Source organism: Neolamprologus multifasciatus, unplaced genomic scaffold, assembly GCF_963576455.1.
Source record: "Neolamprologus multifasciatus unplaced genomic scaffold, fNeoMul1.2 scaffold_30, whole genome shotgun sequence".
NCBI classification, from domain to species: domain Eukaryota; kingdom Metazoa; phylum Chordata; class Actinopteri; order Cichliformes; family Cichlidae; genus Neolamprologus; species Neolamprologus multifasciatus.
In genome coordinates this window covers 18,237-46,234 of record NW_028181992.1, presented here as the reverse complement: position 1 = coordinate 46,234, position 27,998 = coordinate 18,237, and the positions used below count along the sequence as shown (strand labels likewise).

At 39.8% G+C, this 27,998-nt stretch overlaps 2 protein-coding genes and 1 long non-coding RNA gene across 5 annotated transcripts in view; 2 read left to right on the top strand and 1 right to left on the bottom strand.

Moving 5' to 3' along the window:
- Positions 1-27,742, top strand: part of LOC146490300 (glucose-6-phosphate exchanger SLC37A1-like) — a 34,393-nt gene extending 6,651 nt beyond the window's left edge. For 2 of the 3 annotated variants that reach the window (XM_085153341.1, XM_085153342.1), the window contains 8 exons: positions 1,212-1,274; positions 21,432-21,517; positions 22,337-22,385; positions 23,176-23,249; positions 23,378-23,456; positions 23,848-23,945; positions 24,336-24,400; positions 26,027-27,742. In XM_085153341.1, coding sequence (XP_085009467.1) covers positions 1,212-1,274; positions 21,432-21,517; positions 22,337-22,385; positions 23,176-23,249; positions 23,378-23,456; positions 23,848-23,945; positions 24,336-24,400; positions 26,027-26,042 — 530 coding nt within the window. In that variant the 3' untranslated portion in view covers positions 26,043-27,742. The remainder of the gene's footprint in view (positions 1-1,211; positions 1,275-21,431; positions 21,518-22,336; positions 22,386-23,175; positions 23,250-23,377; positions 23,457-23,847; positions 23,946-24,335; positions 24,401-26,026) is intronic. The other variant, XR_014872831.1, reaches the window with a different exon arrangement.
- On the bottom strand, positions 6,893-11,123 carry LOC146490302 (uncharacterized). The gene is made up of 4 exons (XM_085153343.1): positions 10,834-11,123; positions 10,441-10,692; positions 7,172-7,261; positions 6,893-7,001 (listed from the first exon to the last, which is right to left on the bottom strand). The coding sequence occupies exons 1-4, from the start codon at positions 10,961-10,963 to the stop codon at positions 6,934-6,936; spliced, it is 540 nt and encodes a 179-aa protein (XP_085009469.1). The 5' UTR covers positions 10,964-11,123; the 3' UTR covers positions 6,893-6,933.
- LOC146490301 (uncharacterized) lies at positions 11,925-19,165 on the top strand. The gene is made up of 2 exons (XR_014872832.1): positions 11,925-14,827; positions 14,873-19,165. It is a non-coding gene; the product is annotated as an uncharacterized LOC146490301 (long non-coding RNA).
- Positions 27,743-27,998: the final 256 nt, after the last annotated feature.

The window sequence follows — 27,998 nt, the reverse complement described above, 5'->3', positions numbered from 1 at the left end:
GATTTTGACTGTGGATTAAAAAAACAGATTACATTGACAGACGTCCAATATGTCTAAATTTATACGTTGGCTATCTGAAGCAGGACACTGAATTATGGATAAATTGGCAAAAGAAAATCTGCAAAAATATTGGCCAACTGAGAGACTGGAGTAGTGTTTACAGCAGTATTTATCCTGTCAAAAAACATGACATCAGTCAATAGAAACATTTGAACTTCTTTTATTGTCATTGTGCAGTGAAATTAGCTAACAAGACCACATAGGTGCAAGAAAGTGACAAGTTTAAAAACAACAATATAAAAAAAACCACTACTTACACAATGTATAAGTTACAAGAACATTGTGAGGGCGTAGATAAGGCATCATTTAATAAGTAAGGGTGAAGGAGCTCTAGTCATTAAGGATGGTGAAACCATAAGTTCAAAGTTTGGCTACTGTGCTGCAATTTAATACATACTAGATGTGTTGTTAAAAACAATAGGTAATACTGATAATGTCCTGTAGGTGTGAGAGCAGACAGTCAGCCAGGTCCTTACATAAACTGAACAGTTTTTATGAGCCTGGTTTGGTCAACAAAGGCCAGTTCACACTGGAAAAAGAGAAATCTATAGGACTGTGTGAAGATGGATTCATTTTGGTTTCTTTGGGTGCTGCATGAAACTTGTTTTTGTTACTCAACGACCAATGAGCTTATGAATGGGCAAGGCATTAAAGCCGTCCACAGCTGTTAAGACCTGTCCCAGAGTGTTGGTCAGTGAAACAAGATTAAGTTGTTCTGAATATGAATGCAAGCCCCCTTGACTTCTCATTGTTTGTGCAGTACAGCCAGCAGTGACAACAAAACGTTCTTTCAGTCCTTAAACATGTAAACTGTGGTAGACCTTGAGCTTCATGAGTTACTGTGACCTTCTGGTTTCATTTGTAATTAATCCACAGAAACATTGTCAGCATGTAATATAACACAGTTAAAGACTTTTCTATTGTCTGTTTGTAATGTAGTAACTGGGTTATGTAGATATAAAACCAGTATGTTAAACTGAAAGAGGCTGATACAGAGTGTGGCAGAGTTGGACAGGCTTCTCACAGATCACGGAGCAGATGTTTTGTCCTCAGGATATTCTACAGTGAGCAGTCCACTCATGTGTCAGACTGTCAGCAGACTGCTGAAGAAGGAGAACTGACATAATAGACTCTGTGTTTGTGTGTTTCAGCTCACCTGGATGCCAAAAAGGCTGGAGATCTGTCCACACTGTTTGATGTGGGAGGAATTGTGGGTATGTGCTGTTTGTGTGTGTCTGTGTTTAATGCTCGTCTGTCCCAGTGGACCTTCAGCCTCACTGTTTAGCAATGCTTGGGGACAAAATTGATGTCCCAAAGTTAGAGACTGTGTTTGTTTTTAATTATATTTTCATTGTTTTAACCCTTTAAATACCAGTTTGGGTACATGAGCGCCCTGCTTTTTAACAGAAAAAAAATAAAAACTTAAATATTTTTCATAAAATACATTTGAAGTAATATTTGATTGTTATTATAATTAGGCCTTTAGATGGTCCAAACATTGGCACCAACATTCATTTTGATCCATTATTATTTTTTGTGCAGGAGCACACTAAATGTCATATAGTGCCATATCAGGTTTATCATTTTTTTGCATACACCAAATGCTTATTACCTTGTTTTGTTCTAAAATAAAATAGAAATTGTCTAAATAACAATACAAGATCACATCAGAAAAACATTTATTTTAGAAGGATGAACATGAACATTTATGTTATTGGGAATCAGAGAAAGTTGTGTGTCCAGGGGGCGTTGTGAACAGCTCCAGCGGCCCACCAGCAGCACCTTTGCCCGCCACGAGCAGCACCATTGCCCGCTGCCAGGAGATGGGGTTTGGGTCTTGGTGTCAGTGTCCCTAGCGCGACACGTCTGACACCACATGAAAACAAATATTTTTTTTTTTTTTGTCGTAGCCCTCAAACTAAATGTAACGATACAAATTTTTCACTCTTTTTGCTTCTTGCGAAACAAAGACACTTCTTCGCGCAGCCTAAACCTGTGCCGTCTAATTTGGCAGGACATAGCACATGTGAATAGTAAGATTCAAGATTCTTTTTTTGTCAAATGCATAGTTCAACATGTTCAATTCAATTCAATTTTATTTATATAGCGCCAAATCACAACAAAAGTCGCCTCAAGGCGCTTCATAGATACAGAGAAAAACCCAACAATCATATGACCCCCTATGAGCAAGCACTTTGGCGACAGTGGGAAGGAAAAACTCCCTTTTAACAGGAAGAAACCTCCGGCAGAACCAGGCTCAGGGAGGGGCGGCCATCTGCTGCGACCGGTTGGGGTGAGAGAAGGAAGACAGGATAAAAGACATGCTGTGGAAGAGAGACAGAGGTTAATAACAGATATGATTCAACACAGAGAGGTCTGTTAATACATAGAGAGCGAGAAAGGTGACTGGAAAGGAAAAACTCAATGCATCATGGGAATCCCCCGGCAGCCTACATCTATTGCAGCATAACTAAGGGAGGATTCAGGGTCACCTGGTCCAGCCCTAACTATATGCTTTAGCAAAAAGAAAAGTTTTAAGCCTAATCTTAAAAGTAGAGATAGTGTCTGTCTCCCGAATCCAAACTGGAAGCTGGTTCCACAGAAGAGGGGCCTGAAAACTGAAGGCTCTCCCTCCCATTCTACTTTTAAATACTCTAGGAACAACAAGTAGGCCTGCAGAGCGGGAGCGAAGTGCTCTAATAGGGTAATATGGTACTACAAGGTCATTAAGATAAGATGGGGCCTGATTATTTAAGACCTTGTATGTGAGGAGCAGGATTTTGAATTCAATTCTGTATTTAACAGGAAGCCAATGAAGGGAAGCCAAAACAGGAGAAATATGCTCTCTCTTTCTAGTCCCTGTCAGTATTCTTGCTGCAGCATTTTGGATTAACTGAAGGCTTTTCAGTGAGTTTTTTGGACATCCTGATAATAATGAATTGCAGTAGTCCAGCCTGGAAGTAATAAATGCATGAACTAGTTTTTCAGCGTCACTCTGAGACAGGATATTTCTAATTTCAGAGATGTTGCGCAAATGGAAGAACGCAGTCTTACATATTTGTTTAATATGTGCGTTGAAGGACATATCCTGGTCAAAAATGACTCCAAGGTTCCTCACAGTGTTACTGGAGGCCAAGATAATGCCATCCAGAGTAAGAATCTGGTTAGATACCATATTTCTAAGCTTTTCAGCGCCGAGTACAATGACCTCAGTTTTATCTGAGTTAAGAAGCAGAAAGTTAGTGGCCATCCAAGTCTTTATGTCTTTAAGACATTCCTGCAGTTTAACTAATTGGTGTGTGTTATCTGGCTTCATGGACAGATAGAGCCGGGTGTCATCTGCATAGCAGTGAAAATGTATGCTATGTCTTCTAATGATGCTGCCTAGGGGAAGCATGTATAATGTAAACAGAATTGGTCCTAGCACTGAACCCTGTGGAACTCCATAATTAACCTCAGTGTGTGAAGAGGACTCTCCATTTACATGCACAAATTGGAGTCTATTAGATAGATATGATACAAACCACTGCAGTGCAATACCTGTAATACCTACAGCATGTTCTAATCGCTCTAATAGGATATTATGGTCAACAGTATCGAATGCTGCACTAAGGTCAAGAAGGACAAGCACAGAGATGAGTCCACTGTCAGAGGCCATAAGAAGATCATTTGTAACCTTCACTAAAGCTGTTTCTGTGCTGTGATGAACTCTGAAACTTGACTGAAACTCTTCAAATAAACCATTCCTCTGCAGATGATCTGTTAGCTGTTTGACAACTACTCTTTCAAGGATTTTTGATATGAAAGGAAGGTTGGAGATTGGCCTATAATTAGCTAAGACTGCTGGGTCTAGAGATGGCTTTTTGAGTAAAGGTTTAACTGCAGCCACCTTTAAGGCCTGTGGTACATAGCCGATTATTAGAGATAGGTTAATCATATATAAGATCGAAGAATTAATCAATGGCAGGACTTCTTTGAGCAGTTTTGTAGGAATGGGGTCTAAAAGACACGTTGATGGTTTGGAGGAAGTAATTATTGAAGTTAACTCAGAAAGATCGATTGGAGAAAAAGAGTCTAACTTAACATCAATGGTACTAAGAGTAGCTGTAGATAATATTACATCTGTGGGATGATTATTGGTAATTTTTTCTCTAATGATAAAAATTTTATTCGTGAAGAAGTTCATGAAGTCATTACTAGTTAACGTTAAAGGGATGGTTGGCTCAAAAGAGCTCTGACTTTTTGTCAGCCTGGCTACAGTGCTGAAGAGAAACCTGGGGTTGTTCTTATTTTCTTCAATCAGTGATGAGTAGTAAGCTGTTCTGGCTTTGCGGAGGGCTTTCTTATAAAGCAACAAACTATTTCTCCAGGCTAAATGATGATCCTCTAAATTTGTGACACGCCATTTCCTCTCCAGATTACGAGTCATCTGCTTTAGGGTACGTGTTTGAGAATTTTACCACGGGGTCAGGTACTTCTGATTAGAGACCTTAGTTTTCACTGGAGCTACAGTATCCAGAGTCGTACGTAGTGAGGAGGTGAAATTATTAACAAGATAATCGACCTCTGTTGGGGTAGCGTTCAGATAGCTGCTCTGCTCTATGTTGGTACAGGGCATTGACGATGATAACAGTGGCTGGATTATATTCTTAAACTTAGTTACAGCGCTTTCAGAAAGACATCTACAACATGTAGTGTACAACACGCAGTGAAATGTGTCAAAAAAGTTCCTTACGCTTCCCCCCGGATGGCGCTTCTCTGTTATGCGGCCACGTCGAGTAGCGGCCTGAGCGCGCTGCGCGCCCGCGCCGTGGGGACTACACGGCGTACGGGCAGCCGGTCGGGTGTCCAAGATTACACGCGCAGCCTTATCACCAACGTTTACGGTGTGTTCACACCGAACGCAATGGACGCGAACAAAAACGCCCCAAACGCCCCTAATTTGACGCGTGCACATTCACGCCTCAACGCGTGTCCAAGAAAAATCCATCGCGCGTCAAAATATCGGAAATGTGGGAGGAATGTGGGAGGAAGTTGTGCCAGACGGTATCTTTGCAAGATGGCAGCTGTCGAGCTAGTGCTTGAAGAGAGAGTCTCCCTTCTCTATGTACTGTGGAGAGCAGAGCAGCGGCGTAAAAGATGTCCTCGCGTACCTGGGTCCATCAGGTCCTCCAGAGGCGTGAGCAGTTTGGTGAGTTTCACCATTTGCTCCAGGAGCTGCGCCTGGATGACGGCCGATTCCAGCGATATCACCGTCTTTCACTCGGCCAGTTTGAGGACCTGCTTTCCCACGTCGGTCCCAGAATCGCCCGCCTAGACACCAATTACAGGCGCTCAATCCCACCTGCAGAGCACCTGTCCATCTGCCTGAGGTTAGTAAAAGTATTTAATACAGTAGTCCTTTATTGATACCTGTGCTAATATATGCTAAACCATCCATTTATACACTGCTAACATGGATGTGCTATGCTAACAGTGAATGCTCTCGGTGTTTACTGATAGCAAACTGTAGCATTAGGACCACTGTGATACTCACTCCTTTTTATTTAGACCTGGTTTAATTCTGGGATAGTTGAATATTTGTATATAATCCCCACAGACTGTTTTAGAATATATCTAATATATATCATGTAATTATCCTTATAATTACTAAATGTTTTATGTAAGATTTATGTTTTCTAATTTGTAATTTTGTAATTTCAATAATGTATTTTGTAACTGCAGTACACATAATACTCATTTTAAACAATTTTGTCCAGGTTCCTTGCCAGCAAACAACTCCTCCAGGGAGGCTGTCCTGGTGAGGGAGAAATTCATGGCTCACTTCTCGGCGGAGGGAGCTGTGTCTTGGCAACCAAAGGAGTAGCCTGTTTGAAGTCCAAGTGACTTCCCCACAACGGCTCTTTTAACGGCTCCACCCACAAACCTCTAAAGAGTGTTCCTGTCTTTTTAAATTTTTCTTAATAAATGGAGCTTTTTTCTACTCCAAAATAACTTAATAAACTAACCTCTTTTTACTCTCTTAAGTAACTTGTCTTCACTATGTTCCTATATACAGTGTGGTGCAAAAGTTTAGGCAACCTTATTAATAGTCATTATTTTCCTGTATGAATCGCTGTTACAATGAAAAATGTCACTTACATATATCATATAGGAGACACACACATTGATATACACTAAATATTTATTTCATTTCTCTTTTTTTGTGTTGCCAATTTATGCACCTGCTTGATTTAGTTTAAACAGTTATTGCACACTTTCTGTAAATCCAGTGAACTGCATTTCACTTCTCAAATATCACTGTGTCTCCTATATGATATATTTAACTGACAATTTTTATTGTGACAACCAATGATTTGTACAGGAAAATAATTACTTTTCACAATGTTGCCCAAACTTTTGCATCCCACTGTATTAGTATGTTTTGTCATTAGTATAATATGAAATAAATTCTACTTGTGTCAAGTCGGGTGCCAATATTTGCTGTGTAGTAGAACAGAGACATTTGTCATTGTAAATGTTTATTTGAAAAAATATATAAATTCAGTAACAAAAACATTAAACATAAATATATGAAATTTAACTATTTACAGAGAGACAGGAATAAAAAGGACCCAGCTTGGAGTGGAAGAGCCTCAGGGAGAAGGAGGAGAAAAATAAGAACATTGTTTCTGCCCCGGAGAGCTGCTGCCTCATCAGAAAACTACTGATCATTACGGTCCAATGTTTCCAAATTTAACACAGCTATGCTGTTTTCAAAAGCTAATTTATAAATTTGAAATTTCATGAATTCTCGTGTCTGAGGCGGCATGCTCTCCAGAACAGGAACAAGTCCGAGGAGGAAATGTTCTGTTGGAGATGGGCGTGGCCTCTTTAGGGACTCCAGGATGGCCAGCTCCACCGCCGATGGACCGTCCTGGGACCCGTCCCCCTCTGTGGGCCTGTAAAACACAGCACAAAACAACACAAAGTAATGAGAAGGCTGCTACTAGATTTTCATTTTCAAAATTGAAAAAAACATGATATAAACAGATTGGTTGTAGATATTTAGTAAAGGTGATCACAAGGGAATTCAAGCAAGTAAAAAGCTATCAGTGCTTGATGTTCATACCTGTGGGTGCAGCAGCAGGAGCTGAGGGACCAGGGACTGGGGAGCCAGGAGAAGAGACAGGGGAGGACTCTGCTGCATGATTACTTGACTCTATCAAGACAATAATAAATGTTAACAGGTTGAAGACAATAGTCATAGAGAATATTATATACTTTTATATACAGTGGTCTCTCATTTATTGCAGCACATGAGCAGTAGTCCCAGTTCTCACAAGTTGATTCTCAAAGTGCAAACTTTTGTCGATTTTAAAACGTAAAAGTATTATGCCGCGCTTTTTCTCTGTCTGGGGCGCCACTTTTGTGCGCCTTTTTTGCTCCCGGTGTTCCAGATCTACTGGCGTTTAGATCAACTGGCGTTGATCGAACAGATGTGTGGCAGTCTTGCGTTTCAGGAGCTGCTACCGACAAACCAGCAAAAAAATGCCAAATGTGTCACCTGTGACACTTGTGAGGTTATCTCAAACACACTCCGTCAGTCTGGATGCTGTTGAACAACAAAATGTTTAAAAATGTGGCGAGTTTACCTGGTGATATTGTCATGCGCGACGCGATCGCGAAAACAGCAAACAATTAACACCACGCAGGTGTTGTTCACAGGACAGCAAGAGTAAACGATCGGGAGACTCTTGTCGTCGTTATCGTTCCCCTCGCATGTTTTATTACTCCGGTTTCAGCGTTTTTGCTTCACAACTAAAGCGAGCAGTTTACTTTGTGCACTAACATGGACTCGAGTCAACCAGCGCCACCTCTGGCCAAGTGCCACAGCCTACAGCCAGATCAACCTGTGACACACATCTGCAGCACGTTTGAATTCGTTTCATGCACAACACATTTGTACCTTTCAATCGTGTCTGTTTGTGCGTCATGCAAATAAACCTTTGAAAAGAGTGAAATGACACTAATATTTCACTAGTGTTGTAACATCACATGTCGTTAGCGTAGTCTGTCTGTGTCTTTTCTCTGCGAACAAAGATTTTAGAGTTGGTTGTTATATACAGTCTGTATAAGTATGGTTAATCTAATAAACATTTGTAAGGAGATGGCAGTTACTGTGAATGTACAGCAGGTGATTAGTAATAAACAGTCAGACAATGACCCCAACAATCTCATCCAATCTTTCAGATTGAATGCACCTTCTGTGGAAAGTGGTACCACACAGTGTGTGTGGACTTCCCCTGTGCAGAAGGCGACTACAAATGTTGTGCATTCTAAATAAACAGAAAAAAATTATCCCTGTTGTCTTTGCTTACTGATTGTTTTTAGTGTTGACAATCCACATTGCTGGGATTGCATCTGTCAACATGTTTGTGGGTAGATCTGAATGTACCAGGGATAAGTGCAGCCACTCAGCCTCTACTCAATGTGATCATAGCAGCAGGTGCAGATGTGTCACAAGTTAATCTAGTAGTAGGCTGTGGTACGTCCATTGGAGACTGCTTCTGCTATGTGATTGTCGATCTGCTACAAATTGAAGATTATAAGCAAGTTATGGAAATTAACCCTTGTATTATGTTGAAGAACAAACAATTGACATTGATTTTGTTGCGGGTCATTTAGATCTGTACTGTGTAAATCCACTCAGAATTATCAAAAAACTGCAATAAAACAATAGCAACTTTATTTTCCATGAGATAAACATGTAGAACACAGACATACAACAGTTAGACTTTCCATAACTATTTTAGGAACAATTTGGTTTTTCGCTCTTACAAACACATTTCTTTTGAACTGGCCCAACGTTCTCAGTTTTTCAATGTTCAACATTTTCAGTTTTGTCCACATGATGGACAGAATGTAACTGTGTGCTTTCTGCAGATGTACTTCTTGCATTTCTCACAAAAAGTGCTTGTTTTCAAACAGGAATCTTCCTAACTTAGATTTAAAACAAAAGATTTCTACGTCTCCTCCAGTCCCAAAAACAGATGACAAACCAATCGCCACACCTGAGTCACTGACTTTCTTAAATCCACTCACTCTCACTGGCTGTTTATTACTAATCACTGTGTAACTGCTGTAAATTCACAGTAACTGCCATCTCCTTACAAATGTTCATTAGATTAACCGAACTTATACAGACGGTATATAACTACCAACTCCCCAGCCATGTTGATGGATTGCCTATATTGTCTGGAAATATTCATTTCCAGAGAAAAGACACAGACAGACTCTGCTTACAGGATGTGATGTGACAACACTAATGAAATATTGATGTGTCATATTTGTCCAAGGCGTATTTCATTGTTATGGAAAAAGAGAATATTAAAATCATGATGAACAGGGGTGGTGATTTCTATGACTTTGTGTATATAATTTGGAATTTTGTACAAATGTAGGCCAATAAGGAATATATGATATCATTTCATTCTTTTCAAAGGTGTATTTGCATGAAAGTACAAATGTATTGTGCATGAAACGAATTCAAACGTGCTGCAGATGTGTGTCATAAGTTGATCTGGCTGTAGGCTGTGGCACTTGGCCAGAGGTGGCGCTGGTTGATTCGACTCCATGTTAGTGCACAAAGGAAACTGCTCGCTTTAGTTGTGAAGCAAAAACGCTGAAACCAGAAAAATAAAACATGCGAGGGGAACGATAACGACGACAAGAGTCTCCCGATCGTTTACTCTTGCTGTCCTGTGAACAACACCGGCGTGGTGTTAATTGTTTGCTGTTTTCACGATCGCGTCGCGCATGAGGATATCACCAGGTAAACTCGCCACATTTTTAAACATTTTGTTGTTCAAAAGCATCCAGACTGACGGAGTGTGTTTGAGATAACCTCACAAGTGTCACAGATGACACATTTGGCGTTTTTTTTACTGGTTTGTCGGTAGCAGTTCCTGAAACGCAAGACTGCCACACATCTGTTCGACCAACGCCAGTAGATCTAAACGCCAGTAGATCTAAACGCCAGTAGATCTAAACGCCAGTAGATCTGGAACACCGGTGCAGGTGTCTATTTTCGAATGAGGGTCATAGTTATGAGTGTTTTTGTGCTGTTTTTTTCTATTGGACGTGATGGTTATCAAAACCAAAAATGATAAGTTTGGCAAGCGCAGGAGACACGACACGGAGGAGATTTGTCATTTGGGCTGCAGAATGCAATGTGCATTGTTGAAAGCTGTACGATGCAATTAAAAAAATCTACGAAAAGGCGAGGCAGTGACGGATGAACAGCGGGACTACTGTATACTGTTTATTAATAAACAAAATATGTTCCTGTATGACAACACACATAAATTAACTGCGTACATTAATTCATTGTAAACATACCTTCTGACTGACACTCCCCTGCTGCCTCTCCGGGCTGTCCCTGGTCCTCGGGGGAGAGGTTCTCCACGGTCAGCACCATATTTCCGCTTGTCTCCCGCGGGGTGAGGAAGGGGTCCAGAAACCCCATGACCGCGAAGAACTTCCATCTTCTCCCCGATCCTGCTGCAGACCCACTCCTCTTCTCCTTCTCTGTCTTCTTCTCCTTATTATAAGTGTCCCTGAGGCTCTTCCACTTTCTCCTGCAGATGTCCTCTGAATAAACGCATTATCTTGTTAGCGGAAAGGTATTTGTACATCAGTGGGAAAATAGCGGGACAGTAGGCGGGCTTGCTAGCTTTTGCGCGGGTTCATCGGGTCAGTCTGAAAATTAAAACGAAGAAGGAATGAACTTACCAGGTTGCCCGATCTCCTCACTTATGTGTCTCCAAGCTAGGTCCTTTTTATTCCTGTCTCGGTAGAAGTAGTAGCTAGCATCATATAGCTCTGGGTGATTAGCCACGGCACTGATGAGCTTTTCCTCCATACTGAATGAAGAATCAAGGGCTTTGGCTGGATCTGCCCCTTTGACCTAGGTCAGAGCCCACGTCACCAGGCTCCTGATTGGTTGTCGCGGCGCGATTTGACGCTTGAGCTCAGATTTTTCCAACTCGAGCGGTAGACGCAAACCGCAGGTATGCACAAAATGCAACACAAAAACTCACGCGCGGTGTTTTTCGCGAGTCAAACGCGCCAGACAGTGCGTTTTGGCGTTTTCGCGACGCAAATCTGCTTCCGAATTTTCGCGTGACCTGCAATCACGTGTCATCGCGCTTTTCCATTGACTTTACATGTAAACCTGACGCTCTATTCGCGTCCATCGCGTTCGGTGTGAACACACCGTTACATTTAGAAGTAATCTGCTGCATAGACAATAAAACTAGAGGATCCACAATAAAACTAGAGGATTTTTATTTGTTTACATGCATAGTAAACAAAGAAAAAAGATAGGCAGGACGTCACGGCCATCGTAACATTTAAAAATTAATAATTTTCTGTTGTAACCTTCAAAATAATAATGTAACAATACTTACGTTTACTTTTCACGAAAACATCAGCACTTTTCGTACTCCCGACTGCGAGCGGGGTGTTTATTCCCGAGACTTCGCCACCGTTCTCGGTGCGCACAGGTCACCAAATGGCGACTTGTGCGCGAGAACGGTGGCCAGCCTCGCCATTGTCCGTAAGTTTTTCGAAATTCCACCGTGACGGTTCCCTTGGATCTCCGCTTCGCTCACAATTTGCAGATAGTTGTGTCACTACCCGATTTGTGACCGTTGAAGAGATAAAAAAAAAAAAAAAAACGCGTCCATCTCACATGCGTCTCTTCCAGGGTTTGTTTACAAACGCACCAAATGGCTTCCCGTCAGTAACTACTTCCGGGTCATAGGTGATTTAACCGCAGCAGTTTTAAAAAATTGTATTTCAAGGTAAAAAATTAATTTTTTAATTAAGTAATTTGGTTTTGGTCCACTTGAACGGCAGCAAGACTTCGAGCTCCGACCTTAACATCCTTTAAGTACGCCTAAACAGCTGTTAAAAGTCAACCTTTTAGTGGCTTCCTCTCCGACCTAAGCTTTGGTCCTGATCTAAACAGCTAGGATGCCAACTAAACATAGGTTTAAATCTAAAACAGCCGGAAAGGATGGATCAGACAACAATGCTAGCAACGAACTTGAAACCGAGAAGATGGAAGGAGCTAGTGCTAGCGCCCAACAGACCAAGGTGAGTGTTTTGGCCGCAATTCAATCGCTGAAAATACACTTCACTGCTCAACTGCAAGAAGTTATAACATCAAACCAAGAAATAAAAGACGCAATTGGAGTGTTTTCAGAGAGGCTTACCTCAGCAGAAACTCGCATTAGCAAAGTTGAAGACGACGTCTCTTCCCTCACAAGTAAAGAGGCTTCCCTTCATAAGAAACTTCAGGAACTCCAGCTAAAAGTGGACGACCTCGAAAACAGAAGCTGGAGATCCAATCTGAGACTCGTCGGATTACCCGAGAATACCGAACAAGGAGAAATCACAATATTTTTGCAAACATGGCTAGTTGACGTTTTGGGACGGGACGCGTTCCAATCCCCACCTATCATTGAGCGAGCACACAGGCTACAAGGCCGAAATACCCCAAATGGCCCACCCCGTGTGATCATCATGAAGTTCTTGAATTATCAAGACAAGATGAGGGTGATGAGAGCGGCACGTCTGAAGGGAAAAATAATACACAACGGACATCACGTGATGTTTTTCCCTGACCTGTCGACGGAGGTCCAGAAACAACGGAAACAATACAACCAGGTAAAACAACAACTCCGTGAAATGCACATAAATTTCGGACTGATCTTTCCAGCAAAAATGAGGATTTTCCACCATGACAACAGGCTCCTTTTCCACACACCAACGGAGGTGGAAGATTTCATACGAAGACTCCGCCAACAAAACGAGGGATAAATTCACGCCCACTCCGAAACACTATCTACATATCTAACATATCTAAAATGTGCAATTCTGATGAACAATTTCAGTTCGGACTTACAGCGACTGTTGGTGTACAGGTATGATATAGATGGCCTTAGATATGTTATATTTAAATCTTTTCATTCAATTTATATTATGTGGCCACTCCTTTAGTTAATACGGTCGGACCTAAGTTTGAAGCTTCGAATCAATAATAGGACGCTTTATCAGCTCCTTTTCATGGATCTGATGCATAACCAAGCTGTAATGACTTTGGGGGGGAAGGTTTTGAGATCTACACCGATGGGAGGTCTCTGGGTTGTTTTGTTTTTTTGTTTTTTTGTTTGTAAGAGTTTGTCTTTAAAGTGTAGTGTTCTTGAAATAATAATTTGTGAGTTCCGACAGGAGAGACGAGATGTAGTCAGGTTTAGGTTACTAAGGGCACAAACTGTATGAGTAGTTATTCAAATATTGAACTAATTTCCTGGAATGTAAGAGGCCTTAGGAAATGTATTAAACTGAAAAGAGTAATGGATAGAATTAAACAATATCACCCAAAGATAGTCTTTATTCAAGAAACACACTTACTTGCGAGTGAAATTGCCCGGATAAGGAGGAGATGGCCAGGTCAGGTTTTCTCTAGCCACTTCTCAACGCATGCTAGAGGAGTGGCAACACTCATTCATAAATCAGTGCCCATGTGTATTACAGTTTTTTCTGAATGCTTAAACCCTAACTGTGATTCTTATAGCACAATTCCTAAAACTATTAATACTTATAGCAAAACCACTCACTGAGTTTGCAAATCTAAAAGCACAAACACTGCTTTGCACTCAGTTTGCAATTTTGTAACACACACTTTGCAAAACTGTAGGCACAACTCACTGCTTACACTCAATTACCAAATTTCCAACACACTCCTAGCAAAACTATACACATGTATGGCTATCATTAACACTATTTTGCCAACTGTCTGGCACACTTTCACTTGTGAAAACTTTTTTAGATAATTAGTTCACTTTGCAATCAGCCTAAGCACTATAATACAGGTAAGCTCTGTGTGTGGAGTACAATGGAGGGAGCAGGAAGAGTGAGAAGTAGAGGAGGCCGAGGAAGAGGACGTGGAGGTGAAGAAGTAGGATGAAGAGGACGACAAGGACAAGGAGGAGCAAGAGGAGGATGAGAAGGGGGGAGAGGAGGACGAGGAGGGGGGAGAGGAAGGGTAAGAAGAGTAAGAAATAGAATTGCTGATGACATCAGAGCTACAATAGTGGACCATGTAATCAACCGTGGAATGACCCTGAGGGAAGCTGGCCAACGGGTTCAGCCTAACTCGAGCCACTACTCTGTAGCAAGCATCATAAGGACATTTTGAAATGAGAATCAGTTAGTACAGTCACTTTGCACTAAGATTTGTAGCACAACAATACCATAGATGTAAAAATACTGAAATTGTTACTTTACAGAATTGCTAGACGACCAGATGCTGGGGGCAGAGGAAGCATGTTCACTGCAGAACAAGAAACCCATATAGTCAATATGGCGATTGCAAATAATCCTATACTTGGAAATAAACACTTATGTTTGTTTTGATGTGTGTGAATACAGTTTTTTCTGATTGCTTAAGCACATTTTTTGTAACTATTGGCTATTTTTGCAAAACTCTACACACAAATAAGAAAACCTGTCACCCAATTATCAAAACATTGTAGTTCTCTTGCAAAAGCGAACACAGCTAGATTAACTCTTCACACCTTCATAAAAATGGTGTTTTCGTATCAAACAGTACACACAAGCCATCATCTACTAAGCACACAATGCGCCAACTGCACACTGATGGTATGAATACAAAACACATCTGGCTTTTGCTTTCTCTGTGCACAAGGTAGGCTATGTCAGTTTGAGCTCATACTTTTGTCATAGATTCGTAAGCATAGAGGGATCCAAACTTCAAGTACTGGTGTTTATTCACACACATCAAAACAAACACAAGTGTTTATTACCAAGTATAGGATTATTTGCAATCGCCATATTGACTATATGGGTTTCTTGGTCTGCAGTGAACATGCTTCCTCTGCCCCAGCATCTGGTTGTCTAGCAATTCTGTAAAGTAACAATTTCAGTATTTTTACATCTATGGTATTGTTGTGTTTCTCATCAGCATATGGCAGTGCTACAAATCTTAGTGCAAAGTGACTGTACTAACCGATTCTCATTTCAAAATATCCTTATGATACTTGCTACAGTGTAGCGGCTTGAGTTAGGCTGGACCCGTTGGCCAACTCCCCTCAGGGTCATTCCACAGTTGATTACATGGTCCACTATTGTAGCTCTGATGTCATCAGCAATTCTATTTCTTACTCTTCTTACCCTTCCTCTCCCCCCTCCTCGTCCTCCTCTCCCCCCTCCTCGTCCTCATCTTGCTCCTCCTTGTCCTTGTCGTCCTCTTCTTCCTACTTCTTCACCTCCACGTCCTCTTCCTCGGCCTCCTCTACTTCTCACTCTTCCTGCTCCCTCCATTGTACTCCACACACAGAGCTTACCTGTATTATAGTGCTTAGGCTGACTGCAAAGTGAACTAATTATCTAAAAAAGTTTTCACATGTGACAGTGTGCCAGACAGTTGGCAAAATAGTGTAAATAATGGCCTTAAATGTGTATAGTTTTGCTAGGAGTGCATTGATCATTTGGAAATTGAGTGTAAAGCAGTGAGTTGTGTTTACAGTTCTGCAAAAAGAGTGCTGTGCAGTGGATTGTAGCTACAGGTTTGCAAAGTGTGTGTTACAAAATGGCAAACTAAGTGCAAAGCAGTGTTTGTGCTTTTAGTTTTGCAAACTCAGTGAGTGGTTTTGCTATAAGTATTAATAGTTTTAGAAATTGTGCTATAAGAATCACAGTTAGGGTTTAAGCATTCAGAAAAAACTGTAATAGTACTTGAAGTTAACTGACATAGCCTACCTTGTGCACAGAGAAAGCAAAAGCCAGATGTGTTTTTTATTCATACCATCAGTGTGCAGTTAGCGCATTGTGTGCTTAGTAGATGATGGCTTGTGTGTACTGTTTGATACGAAAACACCATTTTTACGAAGGTGTGAAGAGTTAATCTAGCTGTGTTCGCTTTTGCAAGAGAACTACAATGTTTTGATAATTGGGTGACAGGTTTTCTTATTTGTGTGTAGAGTTTTGCAAAAATAGCCAATAGTTACAAAAAATGTGCTTAAGCAATCAGAAAAAACTGTAAAAAAAAACCCATCTTAGACCCTGCAGGGAGATTCATCATCCTACAATGCTCCGTGCTGAACCAAGACTTAATTTTAGTTAATTTATATGGCCCCAATATCGACGACTTCACCTTTTACAACAATCTATTCCTCTCTATTGCAGCCCTCCACGGTGAGATAATTGTTGGGGGGGACTTTAACTGTACCCTAGAACCTGAGCTTGATAGATCATCAGGTTCAGACTCTTCTCATCCAAAATCTAGACAAGCCATACAACACTTTATGTCTGAATTGAATCTTAAAGATATATGGAGATTTAAAAATCCAACAGGGAGAGAATACTCCTGCTATTCAGCCAGTCATAATAGCCGCAGTTGCATAGATTATTTTCTTATTTCAAACTGTCTTATCCCCAGAATTAACAGCTGTTCATATAAAAGTGTGCTTATATCTGACCACTCATTAACTACGCTTAACTTCTCAGTCACAACAGCTCTTAGACGTAATCCTATTTGGCGTTTAAAACCACACTGGGTGCATAATCAAAAATTCTTGGAATATGTAGGCAAAAATATTGATGACTATTTCTACTTTAATAAATCCGAAACTACAGCCTCAGTAAGATGGGAAGCCTTTAAGGTTTTTATTCGTGGGCAGATGATAAGCTACACCAAAAACAAAGCAAATAAAAATTATACTGAGATGTTGGACCTCGAAGGTCAAATAAAAGAAGTGGAACTTGAGATAAACCTAAATGACTCTAAAGAAAAACAACAAAAACTTTTAAGATTGAGAGCAAAATATGATAAATTAACTACTGAGAAAGCCTCAGCAGGACTACTTAGACTGAGACAGACCTATTATGACCAGGGAGAGAAGGCAGGAAAACTTTTGGCATGGCGCATAAAAACGCTACTGAACGAACAAACGATAAATGAAATTAGAACTGCAGACGAAAACACCACAGATCCTCACAGAATAAATGAACTCTTTGAACTCTACTACTCACAATTATATACCTCAATAAGAGATGCGACTCAAGAATCACTAGAATCCTTCTTTGACTCAATAAGCATCCCTTCACTCTTTGAAGAAGCTCGATGCGAATTAGACTCTCAGTTATCTATGAGTGAACTGTCGATTGCAATTGATAAATTAAAAATGGGAAAAACACCCGGCCCAGATGGAATCCCACTAGACCTTTTCAAAATATTTAAAGACAAATTAGTACGCCCTCTGTACGACATGCTAGTGGAAAGTTATGATTTAAAAGAGCTTCCCCCCTCCTTGCGTAATGCTCTCATAACGGTATTCCCTAAGCCTGGGAAACCACCAACAAAATGTGAATCTTATAGACCAATTTCATTAATAAACTCTGACGCCAAGATAATAAGTAAAGTACTGGCAAACAGACTTGAACGGTACCTTCATCTTCTTGCTGATACTGACCAGAATGGTTTTGTAAAAGGCCGGCAAGCGCAGCATGGTATTCGCAGAGTACTGAATGTACTTTACTCAAATTCAGAACATCCAAACATGGCTCTGCTCTCCTTGGACGCAGAAAAAGCTTTTGATAGGGTCGAACATAACTACCTCTATAAGGTACTGTCTCAATTTGGCTTTGGCAGTTATTTCATGACCTGGGTCAAAATATTATATGATAAACCTATAGCCTCAGTTAGAACTAACAATATCATATCTAGACCATTCTATCTAGGCAGAGGTACACGTCAAGGCTGTCCCCTTTCGCCTCTTCTTTTCGTCCTAGCAATAGAACCATTGGCTATTGCGATAAGGAGCAATCAAAATATCTCTGGCATTAGAACAAATAATATTGAGTCCAAAATTGGATTATTCGCGGATGACATTATCTTAATGCTATCTAAATTAAAGAGCTCAATTCCCCAGTTACTCAAAACAATTAATCTCTTTGGCAATATCTCCGGTTATAAAATTAATGAATCTAAGTCGGCCATCCTCTTCTTTAAACATTCTGAAAGAATTAAACCACCTATTCAAACAATGTTTCAAGTTGCCAGAGACAGTCTTACCTATCTAGGTATAAAAATCACACCAAAAATTAACGATTTGGTACATGCAAATTACACTCCCACTATCAACTCTGTTGTTGACTTAATCAATAGATGGTCTATGCTGCCAATCTCTTTGATTGGACGTGTAAATATTCTCAAGATGAACGTTCTTCCAAAATTTTTATATCTCTTCCAAGTCATTCCTCTCAGCCCTCCAGATGACTTCTTCACAAAGGCAAAAACAATATTCATTAAATTCATTTGGAATAACAGACGAGCCAGACTGCGCCTCTCGCTACTATATCTCCCGTATGACAGGGGAGGTCTGTGTGTTCCAAACCTCAAATGGTACTACTGGGCTGCCCAGCTTTCTGCGGCCTCATGCTGGTTTTCAACAACAACCTTACCCTGGGTAAATCTAGAAAGGACAAGCACTACCCCCTTACCGCTCAGCACTTACTTGTACTCCGCAAAGTATAAAGATCTGATGAAAGATACACCAAACCTCTTTGTTAAAAATACTATCCGTGTCTGGTTCGACGCACTCAAGTTTAAAGATGAAACGCCAGCACTATCCCAATTCTCACCTATCTGGGGCAATAGGGCCTTTAAACCCGGCTGGAAAGATTTGGGCTTTAAAATGTGGGCCGTCAGAGGCCTGTGCAAAGTTGCAGACCTATTTGACAAGGACACCCTGCTATGTTTTAATGGCTTGACAGAGAAATTTGGCATTCCAACTAAACACTTTTTCAAATTTCTTCAAATCAGAAGCTTCATTTCAAAAACTCAAAAATCCTTAACATTGCCCACTCTAAACTCATTAGAGGACATAGCAATAAACCATCAGCTGAAGAAGGGTTTAATATCCCGTTTTTACAGCAACCTCAGAGACGGCTCTCAAACATCCTCAGAAAAAGAAAGACTTGCATGGTGTCAAGACTTAGAGTGTAGAATAACTACAGAGGAATGGCAAAAAGCCTGCTTGAAAGCCCAAACACAATCTATAAACACCCAATTTAAACTAATTCAGTCTAAATGGTTAATGAGAACATATATCACCCCAACATTATTAAACAAATTTGACCCCAAAACCCCAGACATATGTGTTAAATGTGGGGAAAAAGGCACACTGATGCATTGCCTATGGGAATGCTCAAAAATCCAAAAGTTTTGGAAAGAAGTTTTAGATGTAATTGCGCATATTACAAGTGTCAAGCTGAAACTGTGTCCTAAACTATGCATTCTAGGAATTTTCCCCGCTGAAATCCAGCTGAGTAAGGTTAACCAAAAAACCACAATCTTCTGCCTGTTACAGGCGAAATATAGCATAGCCAAATCATGGAGATCCATTAGTAGACCACACCTGAGAACTTGGTTATCGACACTGTCAAAATCCCTTGCTTTGGAGAAACTTACGTCTATGATAAAGGGTAAACATGCTTCCTTTAAAAAAATGTGGGGAAATTTTTTGTTATTTTTGGAAAGTGAGGAGACGATCGATAGTGAATAGAAATGACTATATCCATTCAACCTGTATGGGAGAAGTAGTGTTGCAGCTATTAAAGAGAACCTGGGGGGCCTGCGAGTGCTGGACTGCTCAATAGGACAGGAGAAGAGAAGTGAAATTAAATGGACTGGAACTGAAGAGGACACAGTTTATCACTGCAACCGTTAGTTCAGATGCCTCTCTAATTAATTTGACACCCTTGGACTAAACTTCAGCCTGAAGTCCTGGAATAATGCACTTAAACCTATGTCTCACTATGTTATACTTGTTTTATACTTTTCTGGAGCACTATCTGTTAACCCTTGTGGTTTTTTTTTTTTTTGTTTTTTTGTTTGTTTGTTTTTTTTTGTTGTTGTTGTTGTTTGTGTGTTTTTTTTTGTTTTTTGTTTTTTGTTTTTTTTTGGGGGGGGGAGGTTTGTTTTGTTTTGTTCTATTTATCTGTATACATGTACATATATATGTGTGCATATGTATATATATGTATATATGTGTGTGTGTGTGTATATGTGTGTGTGTATAGATATATATGTATATATATATATATATATATATATATATATATATATATATATATATATATATATATATATTTTTTTTTTTTTCTTCCTGTAATAATATTTGACTGATCTACATGGGAGAGTATGAATAACTATATCTATATGTTCCCCTAACACTATTCATATATAATGTACATACATTACTATTATACACTCAAATTATTTTTTAAATTTGTTTTATTAATTTTCTCCTTTATTTTATTTGAACTCTCTCTTCCTGTTGGTTAAAATGTTGTTGGGGAAAAGCAATAAATAAATCTTTGAGAAAAAAAAAATTTGGTTTTGGTCCTTGATTTTATTTAATTTGTTTATATTGCAGTGTGGCCGTCTGAGAGAAAATACTTTTGAAAGAAAAAGTGTGTTTGTGTCTTTTTTTCTTTTTTTTTTTAGACATAAAGGCCTTTATATTTTTAAAAAAAGCACAGTTACACTTTTTATTGCAGAACGACACGCTCAAAATCTTTAATTTTGGCTGAAGTTCGTTCATTGCTTGAAATATGAAAAAATGGCGCCATCTGATGGACAAATGGAAAAATTACAGGTTTAAGGTCCGGACTCCAAAATGGCACCATAACTGAGACAATCACATTAACCGTTGTAAAAATAATGGTGGTATGAAAAATAGCATTTATAATGGGTTTCAATGGGGCAGAAATCGGCCACGAGGTTCGATAGTGGATGTATGCCTTTAGCTCAGCCATTTAAGCTCATTTAAGAAACTCAGACTGAAATTTTAAAATAAAATGAAAAAAAAAATACATGTTTGAAAATTTGGCTATGTTCCATTAAACACAGTGGAAATGGCGTGGAATTAAAAAACGCAAAGGCCACGAAATGGTCCCAGGTTCTACTAATATTCAGATTTGTGATCTAGAAAATTAAGCCATGCAGTTTACAGAGCAAAAGAACAGAGGGACATTTTCCCATAGACATGCACACTGTGCATACACAGAAAGAGTCTCTCCCTGCTGGCCTTCAGACAGAATGCAGGTTTAAAATCTATTCAGCTTCACTTTTCAGACCTGGAAGCTTCGTGCATGTTTTGCATGTCTGTGGTTTTAGGTTTGTGATAATTAACCCCGATAGAGACCAGCTGTCAGGGTTTATGAAGCAATGTACAATATGATTACCATGAAGTATTATGATGATTAACGACTGAATGTGTCTTTCTGTCGTATAGAGGGCGTCTTAGCAGGCGTGATCTCTGATAAATTGGGGAAGCGAGCCACCACCTGTGCAGTCATGTTACTGCTAGCTGCTCCTACAGTAAGTGTTCACTGTACTGCAACAGTCAGGAAACATCTTCCACTGTGTGCTGCAAGACTGTGAGAACACTCTTTGATTATGAAGCCTGCACAGGGGAGATTAGACCAGGTTTTTGGCTCCCCCTGCTGTGCAGCACTTGACACAGTCCCTTCATTAGGTGGTGCAGGTTGGCTCCGTTTTGCCTTCAGAACTACCGCGATTCTTCATTTCATAGATCGATAGGTCCTCAAAACATTCTTCAGTTGTTGGCTGATTGTCTAGAAAGTATATTTTCTGTTCCAGTACATCCTGAAGGCACACTGTCAGGTGGAGATCTGGTGACTGCAGAGACCCTTTGAGCACAGTGAACTCACTTCACATGTGAAAAAACTAGCAGACAGAAACTGTCTCAAAATACCAAATCTGTGCAGTTTTTTGTTGTCCAAATTTTGGACAGTAAATGTAGCCTCAGTTTACTGCTGAGAGGAGTGACCCCCATCTGACATCAGCCATCATCAGCGCCGACCAGCCAACAACCACGCCATGTTCACAGACACTTATATCACCTCTTTTCCCTTTCTGATGCTCAGTTTAAACATCAGCATCTTGACCTTGTCTACATCCCTAAATTGAGTTACTGCCATGTGATTGGCTGTGTATTTGCGTTAACAACTTGTTGAACAAGTGTCCCCTATAAAGTGTCCAGTGAGTATAATTGCTGAGGAGCAAAGATTACAACACATTTCATGCTATTTTTATAGTAAAAGGCTTACATGTAAGAGTATGAGGTGATATTAGACATGTGAGCGTTAACTGTCCTGTTTTATTCTTTTCCTGCAGCTTTACGGCTTCTCCATGATCAGTGAGTTTGGTTTGGGGCCAATGATTGGTAAGAACATGCTACCACTGAATGATAGTTAATCAGTAGGTCTGGAACAATTTTCTGTTCCTTAATTGTAATACATGTAAATGAAAGGATAAAGGCATGTTAGCATATGCTTCAGTAGTATGGCTCTGCAGTAAAAGGTTCAAAAGCGGCCTGCAGTCCAGACCTGTCATGTGTTGTTTGTTCAAACAGAAGCCAATCAAATTCCTCTCATACTGCAGGCTTACTCCTGGTTCCCAGGTTACTTAAAGTAGAATGGGAGGCAGAGCCTGCAGCTTTCTGGCCGCCTTCTGTGGAACCAGCACCCACTTTGATTCACGAGACGGACAATAAATAAATTCATATCAGCACTAGAGTTATCTCGCCCTTTGTCTCCAGGTGCTGAGGTCCGTACAAATTTAGTCACATGAGCTGGTTGCATTTATTACAGTAGGTTATCAGTCAGCGATTGAATGTCCAATCAAATCTAAATAAACACAAGTGACTTGTTTACTGTGGCATAAATGACGACTCTTGGTTATTCCCTCTGAGCTGCTGATGGTCAAGGGAAGTTGGCATTATGGGATACAATGTAGTGCCTTCAGAGCAATATCAGCTCACGTTTACTGTAATTACATGAACACCCATTCTAATGAAGAGAAGTGCACATGCTAGTAAGACACTACCGGCAGGTTTGTGGAGGACACAAACACCTCAGCCTGCATGCATTTGTTTCCAGCAGTAAGATTTCAGTGGCTGCAGAATTTCCATTCCTTACAACCAGGATAAAACTTCCTTAATCTGTGTGCTTCAGGGATGCTGTTAGTGTGCGGAGGTCTAGTGAATGGACCATATGCGCTCATCACAACTGCAGTGTCTGCTGATTTGGTAAGGATGTTTAACACTACTGTAATTCGAGTTTGATTGTGTTTGTAAATCATCATTTATTTCATTTTAAAATCACATTCTCCCCTTGTCGTCTTTTCTCTGCCCCCCTTTCTTCTATTTGGCTGTAGGGCACCCACAAGAGCCTGAAAGGCAACGCCAGAGCACTGTCTACAGTCACAGCCATCATTGATGGCACAGGATCTGTAGGTCAGTACTGCTGCTCAGCTTATGTTTACGGCTTGTTTGGATGAGAATGAGGGGTCTTATTAGGGTCCTATTAGTGATATGTATGATAGTAATAATTGTTAATAATTACATTTAACAAGTGCATGAATCCTCAGCCAAGAATTGATTTTAAATTTGTGTACAATTGCGTGTTCAGGGTAATGAGGGCTCATTGGCTCAGGCTAAACAACGAAGCTCTGGCTTTGTTGGATTTGATGATAATAAATGATACAAATATCACTTTAGTTACCATTTAATGATGATTATGTTAGCATGCCTTGTGTTATTTTTGCTCATTTATAATCATCCCATGTAGAAATGTGAAGAGAGGATTCATGTACACGAATAATCTTGTTCATGTTTGGGATGTCAGGCGCAGCACTTGGCCCGCTGTTAGCTGGACTTCTGTCTGCAGGCGGCTGGGATCAGGTCTTCTACATGCTGATGACTGCTGACTTTCTTGCTCTGTTGGTAAGGCCTTTAACTTGCATCATATAAGATTACAAAATGACAAAACGAAAGCAAAAAATTGGCACCTATGTGCACATTAGCACAGAATACTGGCCTCTTTGAACACACTGATAGTTTTCCAGCTCTTTGGTTCAGTCACTGCTGCTGTAAAGGTTTTTTGTAACAACAAGCAGTTGTTTTCAGAAAATCCATCAGTCACTACCTGCTCAGGAGCAAAGAGCAGACAGATGCAGAGACCAGCTGGTGAACCAGTGAAAAGTCAGATATTTAGCTCAGGAGCTAGAGATGAGAAAAATAAGACAATGTTGTGTTTTTACCCTTGTTTCTGATGCCCAATAAAATGCTCACAGATGAGCAAACAGATGCTCATACTAATGTGTAACCTTGCAGCTTTTGCTACGGCTCGTGACAAAGGAGCTGGCCTCATTTAAATCCCATCCTATCTCCACTGTAGAGTAAGTCCTCCTGTTATCTCGATCATGATTATACTCAGCCTGACTGCTGCTTTTGGTGCTGTACTGTAATTCTTGTGTATCTGCATTAATTTGATGTTCAAATGTTGGGCTGCTGTTTTTTTTTTTTTTTTTTTTTTTTTATAACAAAACAGTTATAATACACTGAGAAGTACTTCAATGTTTATATTATCAAAAGAAATGCAGAACTTTCAAACATGCAGATAATAAAATTGAATTCTACTCATATGGATTAAATACAACATGATGAGTGTGAACACTGGCTTTGCCCCCCAAAATAAATAGGCTTAAGCACTATGATCTATAGCCCTGGTGGTGGCAGCCTTTTAATAAAAACGCTCAGGAAATTATTGCATATATCAGGAGAAGCTTAAACAGACATTCTGTGGAGCATTAAGGACAGAGTCAGTAGTGTTAAATGACACATGTGAGTTATGGCCTTTGGAGGAAATGATATTTGCAAAATATTTCTTTTTTGGCTTTTTGATAGTGTTGCAATAATGACGCCGGCAGTCTTTTAAAATGTAAAGCGACACCTGTAGTTTAATCTTTCCTATCTGCGTTGTGCTCTGCGACATTTCCTCCTGACAGCATGAGTCATTAAACCAAGGCTCAGGTTTAGCTTTAGGCTGTCTGGTTTTTAAATGGGGCCGCAGGGTCCACGATGGTTTGACAGCAAGAATAAAACCAGGAACTAAACTCCTTTCAGTCAGAATGGCCACAGAGCTGATTGAAAGCAGCAGAAAACAAAAAAGGGAGATAATAACCTGAAGGCCGAACAGGAGCATGTCTTCAGTTAGACATGCCGAATATACAGTTGTGGCCAAAAGTTTTGAGAATGACGCAGCTGTTGGGTTTCACAAAGTTTGCTGGGATGAGATTGAGTTCAGTCTAATAACAGATAAAATGATGCGTTTCAGCTGTCGTTGTCATTATCTACATGCATGTTAGAGTCACCCACAATAATCATTTTAAAATTATTTGAAACTCTGAGTAAGAACCAGGTGGACGATGGATTACAGCAAATAAAACTGTTTTTTTGAATTTTCTGGCTAAGATGCAAGCTAAGTGTCAGGCTTTCAAAAGATTTAAAACTAACCAACCAACCAAACCAACCAAACACACAGAGTGTTTGGTTGGTTTGGGCTGGCTGTAGTTCAGAAGGTTTACACAAGAACTGCACATCTGAAATAACTCAGACATAATTTAAAATTATGTTGCTGATGTCTCTGTGCCAAATTCTTCTATGGTCTTGTAAGTTTATGGAAGACCAGCACCAGACATGTTACACATTAAAGATCTTATTCTCTTTATTTTTCTTATTTTTTGTATGTGAGTTTGGTTGAGCTTATACTTGAGTTTCTTAAAAAACAGTCCAAACTTGGTTCATGACTCGAATATTCTTGTCCTTGTACGACTACAGTCAGTGATCGACTATGTGTTCTCGGGGACTGAATGTGAACATAACATGTGTTCACATGTGATTTATTTCCTAAAAACAAACCAACTGTAATGTTCTCTCGTGGGCAGGAAGTTCACTGGTGTTGACTGTAAAGCTTAATGACTCAACTTATCAACACAGCGTTAATGTTTGTCTCTTGTTCACAGGTTGAAGGAACACTGAGCACTTTGATTGCACTGCGTACACACATACACGCAGAGTGCAATGAAACCACTTAAGGCTGATATGGATTGTGACTGGACTGTCCTGACAGATGAAACTGATTGTTAATAAACCAGCGTATATGCTTGTGTGCGCCTACAATCATGCTGCAGTGCTTTACTGATGAAGACCTATGACTGAAGTTGCAGCTGCTGCGCTGAGCAAGCAGCGCGGCACACAGTTTCAAAGTCTCATGTGCACTTACTGTACTTGCATAACTTCCCAATGTCCCTCTTAGCCCTTGAATTCAGTTTGAACTTGATGACTGGTATGTCTTGCTGCTCACTTGTATGTTGGAACTTTTTCAACCTTACCTGTCCAATTAATTTAAGGGGCTATTTGTAATTTTGTGCCTTTTACAGTGGTACCTAGCTTTGATAGTTGTTTTTTAAAGCTATCAATCACAGAATTAAGAGCTTCATCAAAGCTGGGGTCGTTGCCAGGACTAAAATAACGTCAGACCTGCTACAAAAACAGCAAGCATGCATACTTTACTTCCTGTGTAGTTCTGTAGCAAATATACAGAAAACATACATGATAGAGTCTCAGGTAACACTGTACTCGCCCAGGACTTCATGATAAATAGCACTTTAACGATTGTAGTTCTGCCAATTAGAACCACTAAAACTGGAAACACCACAGGTTGCTAGGTCTTTGTGTCCTTACTGTCTTTTTTGTATGAATAGTGTTTTATATTGTTGGTGTTTGTATTGGCAAAATTTTCATACAGTTCATTTATTTGGTGCCATGTGAGCTGTCTGTCAAAGTTTGAGGCTTATGAGGAGGACTCTATGCCCATACTGACATTTTTATTTTTATTGTTGTACTGGGATAAATTCATATACCTCTACCCAAAACCTGGACAGAACCACTTCTTAATATCGTGCCTAGAGCTGTTAACTTTTTTGAAACATGAACTTAATCTGATAGCAGTCATCTGGAAAAAGTGATGCAGAACTAATTCCATCATATCTGTTGAAGAGAAGAAGGAACACAAAGACCAGCTCATTGAACCAAAGAGATGATGGGATTGGTTTCGTTTACATGTGTATTTATTTTGAAAATCATTTTTGTTTCCTTTTCCATTGTCCTGTGGTAGTTTGTGATTTAGTAATAACTTGAATGTAGCTGATCTCTCTCTTTCTCTCTCTATACACACACACACACACACACACGTGTGTGTATCTGTGTGGCGATGGGGGGGATTATTTATGTCAGATTAATAAGACTGTTTCTGTTTTACAGTGGAAAGAATATTTAAAGAATATTTATTGAGAAGGACTAAACACTACATTTAATTCTTGTTCTCGTGATCTTATACACATTAAAAATTCACAAACTGTATATCATGAATTAAAACATTGATTTATTTTTCTGCAGATTTATGTTTTAATCATTAAGAGTGATATATTGTATGTATTTAAAAGATGTGAAATAGGTTTATGTAACAGTATTTTAAAGGGGATCTTGGTTGTACTCTTAAGACAATATCCTTGGAACAAGACCACATGTAAATGTTATGTGTCAGTGATAAGATTAATACTTGAGACCTTGTGTGCCTTTCTTGGTTTTTGCAGGGCAATTTTTTTAAGTTTCCATGGAAATGAACTTGGTTTGAAGTTGATTTATGTAGAGAAAACAAATAAATCATGTGCTTTTTTCACTGGTTGAACCTTGTGTTTCCTGATGCCTGTTTTGTAGTATGCTACTGCAAGCCAGCTTTTACTTTAATTTGTACATGATGTGGACTCACCTGGAAGTGGCAAGTGTTGTGGAAATGGTAAGCTGACAAGGAGAATCCCACTCAGTGGGACAGACTCTAAGTTGCACAGAAGCACATGAACAATAGAGAAAAGCCAAAGCTACATGTTGATCTTTGAAATTAGCTAATAACACATTTATTCCATTAGGTCCACC

Coding starts and splice junctions, on each gene's coding strand:
- LOC146490302 (XM_085153343.1), bottom strand. CDS start 10,963: ATGGAGGAAAAGCTCATCAGTGCCGTGGCTAATCACCCAGAGCTATAT. Junction 10,693..10,833: donor TGAGGAGATCGGGCAACCTG/GTAAGTTCATTC, acceptor GCGTTTATTCAG/AGGACATCTGCAGGAGAAAG. Junction 7,002..7,171: donor TCCTGCTGCTGCACCCACAG/GTATGAACATCA, acceptor TGTGTTTTACAG/GCCCACAGAGGGGGACGGGT.